The following is an 11,155-nucleotide window of genomic DNA, read 5'->3' as shown; positions in this document are numbered from 1 at the left end:
CTTCTCCAGGAGGGGCCATGAGCAGAACAGTCACAGGAGCTGTCAACATCTCTGACGCTCACTGCCTCCTGACTTCCAGGATCTAGCTGGGGTCCTTTCATCATCTTTTTGGCCTCATTGTGGTATAAAGCCCTCAGCTGAGACAGGGGGCTTCCACTTATTGCAAGAATGTTGAAAACTTTTCTCTGCTGTAAATTGCACCTCCAAAGAAAGACTATTCACAGTAAGACCAGCTAAAGAAGTGGTGGAGCTGTTGTTTTCCCCAAGAAAATTCTCCAGCGAGGGAGGTATTTATTAAACTATGTTTTAAGTTCTTTATGTGGTGAAGAAGGTGGGATAAAAGAGGCTGAGAGAGAGAGAGAGAGAGGAAATGTCTTGTTCAGAAGGAGCAATGGGAAGAGGTGGGTACACACATGCAGAGGGGATTGAAGAGGAGTCGTCTTGTGCACCTGCTCTCCCATGGTCAAAGCCAGATACTTTGCATCCCAGGTACCCTGGTCTCTCCTCCCAATGTCAGAACACCCTGGGCCTCTGAACCAAGACAAAGGACAAAGACATAAACATAAAAAAGCACAGAGCCAAACTGTGACTCATTTGCAGAGGCACCTTATTGTGCATATGGAAGGCAGGGCAGAGTTCCCAAGGGTTGTTGTCTTGGGCTCTATCCCAGTTGGAATGGAGGCAGGCGTTGGGATTGACACTGATGGATGGTATCAACCCTCAACAGGAAGGAGGGCTGCAAGCCAGGCTTTGTGACCTGCCACATGCTTCTGTGGGCAGGACCTGTGTGATTGACTAGGTATAAATAGCCCCGGACTCCACAGGCTGCACAGGCTCCTGGGGTGAATACAAATCTCTCATCCTTTGTTAAAGCTCAAAGCAAAGAAAGCACCATGAGACTGTCTGTGTGTGTCCTGCTGGTCACTCTGGCCCTTTGCTGCAAACAAGGTGAGTATCCATGGTGGTGAGGCTAGCACCAGCCCCTGGTGAGCACCTGTCTCTGAACACTAGATAAAGCTGTTGGAGTAGGTGGGGTAAGGAGGAGATCTGAACCACAGCCATGTGCAGAGTTCTTCTGTTTGTGAATCGACTGTTCAAAACTCAGGGCTCCTTTCATTAACTCCTCAACACCTAGAAACTTTTAGAGAAAGTCACTCCAGGCAAATGTTAGGAATTAGAGGCAGACACTCCCTCTTTCCCTGCGATCTGTACTCGGAACACTGCAGAATATCATGAGAGATCTGAGTGTGAATTTAGGCTCTGTCATTTACCAGCCTTCGACCCTGGGCCAGTGCCCCCCCTCTCCAAAATATAGGTGTGTTTATAGAAACCAACCTGAATAGCTATGAAGATGGGCTAAGATAATTCACGTCACGAGTGCCCCTATATAGCCAAGTCTGTAATCATTAGGTTTGCTCCTCAGAGGCTTTTAGGTGCCACTTGAGCCTACAGCTTAGCCCCTGAATGCAGATGCATGAAATGTCCCTGCTAGACAGATGTGTGGAGGAATCCCAGTCCAAGAAGAAAGAGCCACTGCTCTCTCAACCTCTGAATAATAAGCCTAAAAATGGGCTCTGAGATCAAACAGTGCTTAACGTGACCAGGAGCACCTCTAGCTTTCTCGGAGTCCATCCGCAGTGTGGCAGCACTGGAGCTGTGGCAGCACTCAGCTATGGTTCCTGGGATGCAGAGGTACCTGTAGCCATTCTGCCAATGGCACTTCCCATCGCCTCCTCCCCGGAGTGCTGAGGCAGGCTCTCTCCATCTTTCTCTTTTCTGTCACCTGCTGATCCTCCTCGTTTCTTTGCCTTGTCTCAGATCCCACCCTCGCCAAATTCTCCCCATGTTGTGCTGTCTGTTAGGGGGTCACAAGAAGCCTGGCAGAGCACCTCCTGAGTACAAGGTGGTTGCAAAAATCCTTGGGGGTATGTGGAACTCAGACCAGAAAAACAGGTTCCTGCAGACTTCCAAGAGTCCCCAGTGAGGTCAGGAAATGTCCCCGACACCCTCTGCATTACGGACATCACTGCAGAACTGGGGACAATCACAAGTTTTTTGCTTTTTAAGATCAAATGGATGATCTCTCTTATGATTTCAGCTTTTTAGCATTACTCGTGCCCAATAGCACAATTAAATTCATCCAACACAATCTCAAAATATCACCTTTCACATTTTAACAATTTTATTTATTTTATTTTTTAAAAATTTTTTAATATTTATTTTTTAGTTTTCGGCGGACACAACATCTTTGTGTGTATGTGGTGCTGAGGATCGAACCCGGGCCGCACGCATGCCAGGCGAGCGCGCTACCGCTTGAGCCACATCCCCAGCCCCACATTTTAACAATTTTAATTACTCTTCTCCAGTTTTCTGATCTTTGATAAGATTCTGACTTCCCCATGCACCTCAAATTGTATGATTCAAAAACTCCCCTTGTGCAATATCCAAGGGTCATAATGTGACACTTGACTGGTCAATGACATTTAATCATTTCATCCAGAAAGGGTATTTCAGCAAAGCAGAGACACTATGTTGACTGGGTATGCCTTAAGAAAAACCTATAAAATTGAGTGGACAGGCAGCTGGGTGTCTGGTCTTGGCCCTGCTATTGCTCTGTGATCTTGGGGAAATCATTTTGGAGGTCTAACACTGTCATCAACACATTTATGGGATGGAAACTCCAAACCCTAGGGATCATGTCTTGATGAACATCAGGGAGTCCTGGGAAAAGTCCTGATTGTGCTTTCATAAATTTTTTTTTTTCTTTTGTGCCCCAGCCAATGGTCTGGCATGTCCCATCGTTGTTACTGAAAGTTTAGAGTTCTTGGATATCCCACCAGCTTTGTACAAGCTCTCGCTCCAGAAGTTCAATCCACCTTCGGAAAATGTGGATGCAAAGTTGAAGGTGAAGGAATGCACCGATAAGATGTCCGCTTTGGACAGAAACCAAATTAAAATAGCACTGGTAATGTCATTCTTTTATGCCTAGAGGCTTTTAATCCTCATGCTACCAGGAATGATTCCCTCGGTGGAGGAAACACTGTAGTTGGGGGGTACACCCATCTTGCCGGATACCTGTCACAAAGGGTCACAAAGAATGACTCTCCTGTGACCACTGTGCTCAGTAGAGGCTCATGACTTTCACCTTGCACATGGTGTCCTGAGGAGAAAGACAATCTGGTTCCCAGGCAGGAAGTTTCAGGGTCAAGTCTCGGTGCCTGGGAACACTCTGAGGGAGAGTCCTAATCACCCCATGGGTCACAGTCACATGGACTGTCCTATGGAGAGTTTGGGTATATACAGGAGCGGGGGAGAAAGCTACAAGTGACCACTGTCAGAGCGCTGTGTAGGGAAGGTGGGTTTCTTTGTCCGCTTGGCCAGATCTCCTAGGGAGCCTCGGGTCACCTGACAGCAGTATGGGTCTGAGTGCCCACCCAGCCCTTTTCTGGGTCTCAGTTATGGGACCCAAGTTGGAGGGAAAGTCGAATCCCACCCTTCCCCTCCACCTTCCACAGAGACTTGAGCCACACTCTTGGGTCACCTCTGTGTATATTTGCCTGACTCTGAGAGGTTATCGACTATTGTGCACAGGTTGTTGAAAGTCCACCACAACTGCGGGCCTCGTTCTCCCAAACCCTCTCTCTCTAGTTGCCTTCTGCCCTTGAAAAGTGTTTTTGCTGGCAACCTCCATGTTCCCCTTGGTGTGTTGACATGTCACCTCAGGAGCAGTACAGACGATCTCACCTTTCCCTTTTCTCTCTTTTCTTCAATTGCAGAAAGAAATTCTCCTCAAGAAGTGTACTCCATGAAGCATAAAATATATTCCTGGTTCCACTGTCTTTCAAGGATACCCTGATCTTTGCTGTAAAATGTAGAGGTTTCAACGTCTTGCTTCAATAAATCACCAGCTCTGCACTTCTCTACTTGTCTTTTTGTTATCCTTCAACCTTGGGTCTTGTATGAGAGGGTCTTAATAAAGAACTTGTGTGTTACTTTTGGTAATAATCTGTTCACATGCAATCCCTGTGGCCAACGTCTGCCTGAGCATCAGGCATCACTAAAGAAGATGTTTGTTCTGGAAACATCCTGTATTACCGTGCACGTTTCCTATTCCTTTGGCCATGAGTTAAATGAAGGGTCACAAAGAATGACTCTCCTGTGGCCACTGTGCTCAGTAGAGGCTCATGACCTGTCACATGTCATCAACCTCTGAGGAGGCTCCTGTCCTCAAATACCACCATACCCAATCCATCATAAAACCTGTGATGAGGATGTAATGCCAGATTCGTGGGACCCCAATAGACCTCCAGGAGCCAAATCCGATGCAATCACACAAGAGTCTTTATTGCAAAGCTCAAGCCTGGACTCACAACCGTTCCCGACGCAGCAGTCCCAGGGAGTGAGTCCCGGTCCTTTGTTATAGGTTTTGGGGGGATATTCTATGCGTCACAACATCACACAGCAAATCATTCCATACCGCAGGAAAATCAAACAACAGCTCTTAACATTGATTAGCACATTCACTGGCGGGAACAAGTTGGGTAGGGGTGATTGGTTAGTACAAGAGGGGGATTCCTTTGAACTGATTGGTTTAAGCCACGAGGGGTGTACGTGCTGAACTACATGGTTTCCCAACACGTTATCAACCACCATAAACTACTGGGGGGTCATCTGGCATCCCAGGTATTTTCTCTGTCTCATGCTGATTGGTGGTTGCTAGGGGGGTTGCTATGGGTCCTCACCTAGCCTGACTGAGTCAGGGACACCTGGCGTGGCAGATCTCTCCTGTTATTTACAGACAAACAAATCAGCAGGGTGGGTTTGGGCTTAGGAGTGCTCTGTGGGTTTTTCCAAGGACACGGGTCACGCCCCCTTCCTTAGGACAAGCCTTAAGGTAGAAGCTGGTTTCTCAAAAATGGAGTCACATTAGTTTCTCAAGGACAACGTTTGGAAGCAAAGCTCCAGTGTTTCATGAGCTTCATAAAGGTAAACCCTCAATGGCTCCCCAGTTTTCAGGACATAGAGCTCAATTTTTAACATTCAGAAATCATATGATTTCTGGCTTTTCCCCCCTTTCTTTTATTTATTTATTTATTTAGTTAGTTAGTTAGTTAGTTAGTTAGGTGCAGATGGACACAACACAATGCCTTTATTTGTATGTGGTGCCGAGGATCGAACCGAACTGGGGTCCGCCCATGCTAGGCGAGGCTCTACCGCTGAGCCACAATCCCAGCCCCCCACCTTTCTTTCTCTCCATCTTTTCTAGCTAATCAACATGATGTCCTACTGAGTTAGGGACTAGGAAAAAAGAGGAAAGAGAAAGAAGACAATGAGAAAGGTCTTCAGTGACTCTTCCTGCTTTTCATTGACCCAGGTCTGTGGGTGCCTCAGCCTCGTGGGACCCTTTAGAGAATGCTTCAGAAAGCTCACCTGAGATGTTGAATTCTTTTTGTGGTTGCCATTAATCAAAGAAAAACAAAGAGCATTAGGGAAAGCAAAATTTGATAGCTGGCCGCAATATTAAAAGAGGTGGAAGAAAATTAAAATAGAGCAACTGATAAAGTTTATCTGCAGTGACAAACGGGAGGGAAAAAACACATAAGTGAACAGAAATATGAGAGAAGGTGAGCCCTTTATGTTGAGTGAATAGAATTGCAAATTGAGAAATGTTGTAAGTGGACCTAAATGGGAAACTCTGGAGGGAGCTCAGAAGACTAGAGTGCTGGGAAAAATAAAATAAAATAAAAGGCAGGCTCATGAGGTTTCAGAGGAGGAGAAGGACTCCATGGGAATCGGACTAGAAGCCATTCATGTTGTTCTAAGTGGCTTTCTGCATTTTGCCTGTGTCTTGAGACTTTCTGTGGGGGCTGAATTTAAGGGCGATGGACTTTTAATCTGGCAGAAAAAATTTCTAGGGAGCACATATGCAGGCAATGGCATGGGTACGTTTGCAGCCTTTAGTCAAGTTTATTGTGTGATCATCAAGAGAAGAAAGCAGAGCAGAAAGATAAAGAAAAAATCGGCAGTTGGCCAGAAAACTGTGAGTAAAACTGGATGTGAGAAATGTGTGGTTGTTGAAGACGTCTGACCACTAAAGAAATGCTAAAGACTTTACCCAGAGACAAACGGACAGATATTTCAAGGGCATCTCAGGAATTGGCAGGTCACACCCATCTCCGGCTCCAGGGTATAAAAGTGAAACTTCTTTCGAGAAGGGGCCAGGGGGGCACCTACTTGTGAAGCCAGATTTAAAATTAGGCAGTCAGTGTAGTTAGGTAAATCGGGTCTAATATCGAGTAAGATCCAAAATGGAGGCCATGTTGAGAATGAATTCCGGGAAAAGCTGAACAACTCTTGGAATGTTAATGAAGTCCGGGAAACGCAGGACAACTCATGGAATGTTAATGTCCCCAAGGCCCAGAGCCCATCCCAAAGAAGTGTTGATGAAACAGCTCCCAGCAAACTTGAAGATGCTGACTCAAAAGTCCTTCCTGCCCAGATTACTTCTTTGGCCCACCCGTGCCCCACCCTTCGGGCCTTCCCACCTACATCCCATCACTGAAAGAACTATAAAAAGGGGAACACATCCGCCCTTCAATGGATTCCACCTCTTGGGTCCCCTTCTTCCTCCGGGAGAAGTCTTTTCTGCTGTCCTTTAATAAACCTCTACTTTCCACTCTGACCTTGCCTCGGGGTGCTTCTCTGGTGTTATTCTTCAACCCTGGGGAAGCAAGGACTCTCCACCAGTCAACAGCGGTAACACTGGCACAGGGGGTCCTAGGAAGTGGCGTCACCAGGCTCATCCATTCAGCCACTCAGAGGCTGCTGCAGCCGGGGTCCCCGTCGGCTTGGCTGCTGCTTGAGAGGTGGCAGACGTTGGAGGCAGCACGTGGGGCTGGTTCTGCAGGAGAGCAGGTGGTGGAGTTAGGTGCTCATGGAGGCTTCCAGCAAGATTTCAAAGGGAGGCCTGGAGGCTGGGCAAAGCGCAGCAGGGTCAGAGTCCTCGTGGGGCTGCCCCATAGGGTGATGCCTGGAGGTGTGAGCAGGAAGCCAGAGCCGCAGTGGAGACCCCAAGATGAAGAGCTGCCAGCGCCTCGGAGCCTAGCTGAGGAAAGCTGCGGGAACCGAGCGGGGACGAGCCGCGAGCTGGCCACGTGGGCTGCGAGCGGGAAAGTCAGGCTCAGAGCCACAGCAGCCCCTGGGAAGGAACAGCCTGTGCCATGGGCCTGGGGCTCTGCATGGAGGGCAGGAGTTGTTGGTCTTGCTGGATTCCAGCCCTTCTTTGTAAGCCTGGTTTCTCCTTGTGGGATGGAGATGTTCACCACGTGCCTTTACATACTGGGCACATGTAACTGCTTTTGAGTTTTTACGGGAATCATGCTGAGTTTGTCTTGAGTCTCGGAGGAGACTTGGACTTGGACTTTTGGACATTGCTGGAAGGGTTAATACCGTGGGGACTCTTGGAAACAGACTGCATGTGTTTTTCATTATGGGATGGGCATGAGCTTTTGGGTCCAGGGGCAGAAGGCTAGTGTTTGGATTGAGGTGTCTCCTCAAAGCTCATGTGTGAGAAAATACAAGAGGATTTAGAGATGCAACGATGGGGTATGAGAACCTTCACCTAATCAGTGCATCAGTCCCCTGAGAGAGATTACCCGGGTGAAACTGTAGGCAGGCAGCATGTGGCTGAAGAAGCTGGATTTGGCGGGGGTGGGGGTGGGGGGTGGGGGGGTGTCATGCCTTTGAAGGGAAGACTGTAATCACCCCCTGAGGTAGTCAGATTTTTTTTTTATTTTTTATTTTTATTTTTTTTGCTGCTGTATAAAAAGACTTGACCAGAAAAATTTTAAGTAAGAAAAGTTTATTTGACGACTCACTGTGTCAGAGGTGTCCGTCCATGGGTGGTCGAACTCCTGGTGCCAGTTTCTGTTTTAGGCAGTGTTTACATTGCTGCATCCAGAAGAGCTGACAAGGAGAATCAGAGGAGGAAAAAAAAAAGCCAAATGTTCTCTCTGATATGTGGCTGCTGAGCCATGGGGGTTGGGGGGTGGAGAGAGGAACTTTGGATTGAATAGAGGGGAGGGAAGGGAAGGGAGGGGCATGGGGGTAGGAATGATAGTAGAATAAATCGGACATTAGTACCCTGTGCATATATGACTACATGACCCGTGTAACCCAATGTCATGTACAACCAGAAGTATGAGGAGTTGGACTTCATCGATGATGTGCCGAAAGGCATTCTACTGTCATGTATGGCTAATTAGAACACATAAAACATTTTAGAAAAACAAACTTAATGTTCATGTAATTAAAAAAAAAAACAAAACTTTTGTAACAGGATTTTGTGCAAGTTCACTAGTCACTGAGAAAGACGGCTCTCCAAAAAGCTACTTCCATTAGTGTGGCAAGAGCTTGCAAATATCAAGTCTTTTCATGGGTCCATATTTAGGTCTTCTAGAAGACTGAAAGCAGGTCAGAGCAGCACTCCCTTCCCCCATAGTTTATTTCTCTGTATGGACACCAGCTCACTCTGGAGAGAATCCGTGAGTGATTGACGGCAGCTTGCTTGTCACAACAGGTGACCTATAAATATTTGTCAATAAACGGGAGCCCCTGGAGGGTGGCAGATGTCTCTAGTTTCTGAACTTCATTTAAAAGCCCGAGCCAAAGTCCCTTTTGGAGTGAGGGAATGTTAGACCAGTCATACAGGTATCCTGAACTTGTGCGTCCCCTAATTTTCCCCATAAACACGGGTTTGCCACTGAGTCTTTTCTGGGCTTAGTTACTGCAGTTTGACTTGTTACACAGTGTTCACAATGCAATGTCCCAGTGAAGACGGAGTGATCACAAGCTTCTGAGTGTGGGGCCCCACCTGATGTGGGGTATTTTTTAGGTAAGGGCTAAGCCGGTGACAGGGAAGGTGTGTAAGGACTGGATACCAGGTGAAATTCCGTCAAGTCATGGGTCTGAATAGAGTGTCCCACTTCTTGTCCATGTCCTTGGCTTGACTTTGGGTAAAAGGACTCTGGCCTTGTGCAACCGGCTGAAAGTACACACAGGAGACCTCGGGTTTCTGCTCTCTGTCATTTCTTAATCCAGCGTTTCCCTTGGATCCTAAGCCTCAGCTGAAGGATAAACAGAGCAGGGCCGTAAGTAATCCGGAGAGCAAATAAAGCATTCATGGGCCATTTAGAACGGGATCATCTCTCTGGCACTTTGATTTATTTATTTATTTTAATTTTGTTCCCTTTGTTCCTGTCTTGCTTACCTTGTCCCTAATCAACCTTGGTTGGCCTTTCCATCGCATGACTCTACCTAACCTTTCTCTTGACCCCTAGTGCTCTCTCTCCTTGACCTGGCAACGACCCCCTGCCCTCAGGCCTCTGGGGTTGCTCTTCCCTCTGCCTAGGTCACTCCTCCAGGTCGGCCTTGGGACGTAGTGTCCACTCATCCAAGTCTCAGCTCAGTGGCCTCTCCTCCCTCCAGCTGCCCTGAATGGCATACGAGACGCCGCCCCTGGTCTATCCACCTGTAACTTCACTCTGCTGCTGTGTTTTCTTGTGTTCTTTGCAGCGATGATGACTTTTCCGATCTCCCAGTTATTGGAAGGGTCACTCAGTGTCCTCAGGAGGGGAGCTCCACAGAGGAAGGACCTGGGCTAACTTGTTCCTGCAACTGAATCTGCAGCGCACAGCCCAGGGCCCAGGCCCTGGGGAGGCTCATGAAGCCTGCGTTCAATGGGGGCCTGCAGGACTGTGTCACAGAGCTGGGGCCTTCTGAGCCCCTGAGGCAGTGTGAAGGGCACCCTTCAAACCCCAATTCTGTGATCAAGTCAGAAAGAGACCAACAAGTCACTCAGAGGAATAGGCAGAGCTTATTAAAGGGATAGGAAAAGGGAAATGGGACATTCTCAAGGGAGAAAGAGTGTCCTCTCAGAGAAGAGAGGGACGGTGCCCCTTTCCTTCACTCCAATTTTATTGGGAATCCCAGAGAAGTTTCCAGAGGTTCTTAGCCATGTCCACCTCTTGACTTTTGACTAACAGCAAGATGACATCAGACGTTCAAGTACCACTGCCACGGCAGCTCTAGGTCACCTTGGCCCATGCTGACCAGTTCTAACTGGAATCTTAACCATACATTCTTACAGATTTTTTGTTAGGAAGAATCATCCTTATCTCCCTGAGTTTCAGGATCTGGTCACCAAAGCCTCCTGAGTTCCTCCCATCAACATTTCTGCAGCAGATAGCAGGTAGCTTTCTGAGAAATGTCAACCCAGGCCAGCCAGGGCTGCAGGTTAATATCTTCTTGGAAAAGAAAGCATTGGGGGTCGGGGTGGGGGTCTGCCCAGTGGGCTTATTTTATAGACTTTTCCTCTTTTTGTTTGTTTTTATTATTTATTTATTTGCTTATTACTCTTGGAACTGGAGATGGAATCCAGGGACAATCTCCCACGGAACTACAGCCCCAGCCATTTTTTAATTGGTTGGTTTGTTTGTTTTATTTTGAGGCAGGGTCTCACTATTTTTCTTAGGGCTTCGTTAAATCACTGAGGTTGGCTTTGAACTTGAGATTCTTCTGTCTCAGCCTTCCAAGCCACTGGGATTAACAGTGTGGGCCACCTCACCCAGCTTGGTTTTTTTTTTTTTTTTTTAATTTCTTCATTTGTTCTTTTTAGATCTGCATGACAGTAGAGTATATTTGGGCATATTGTACACACATGGAGTATAACTTAATCTAATTAGGATCCCATTCTTGCAGTTGTACATGATGTGGAGATTCACTGGTCTGTATTCACATATAAACATATGAAATTTACATCTGATTCATTCCACTGTCTTTCCTATTACCATCCCCAGCCCTTCCCTTCATTCCCCTTTGTCTAACCCAATGAACTTTTGTTATTCCCTCCTCTCCCTTATTGTGGGTCAGCATCCACGTATCAGAGAGAACAATTTGGCCTTTGATTTTTTGGGATTACCTTATTTCACTTAGTGTGATAGTCTCCAGTCCCATTCATTTACTGGCAAATGCCATAATTCCATTCTTCTTTATGCCTAAGTAATATTCCACTGTGTATATAGACCACATTTTATTTATCCATTCATCTGTTAAAGGACACCTAGGTAGGTTCCATAGCTTCGCTATTTTGAATTGA

The 11,155-nt window shown here is 47.0% G+C and overlaps 1 protein-coding gene across 1 annotated transcript; it reads left to right on the top strand.

Annotated features, from left to right (window-relative positions):
• The first annotated feature begins 851 nt into the window (after positions 1–851).
• LOC114099839 (secretoglobin family 1D member 2-like) lies at positions 852–3,809 on the top strand. The gene is made up of 3 exons (XM_027944351.2): positions 852–948; positions 2,778–2,965; positions 3,777–3,809. Exons 1-3 carry the CDS (start codon positions 894–896, stop codon positions 3,807–3,809), a joined length of 276 nt encoding a protein of 91 aa, XP_027800152.2. The 5' UTR covers positions 852–893.
• Positions 3,810–11,155: the final 7,346 nt, after the last annotated feature.

The sequence above is a fragment of the Marmota flaviventris genome, chromosome 9 (assembly GCF_047511675.1).
Source record: "Marmota flaviventris isolate mMarFla1 chromosome 9, mMarFla1.hap1, whole genome shotgun sequence".
Taxonomy (NCBI): Eukaryota; Metazoa; Chordata; class Mammalia; order Rodentia; family Sciuridae; genus Marmota; species Marmota flaviventris.
The sequence above is the reverse complement of the archived record's forward strand: the minus strand, read 5'-3'. Positions and strand labels throughout refer to the sequence as shown.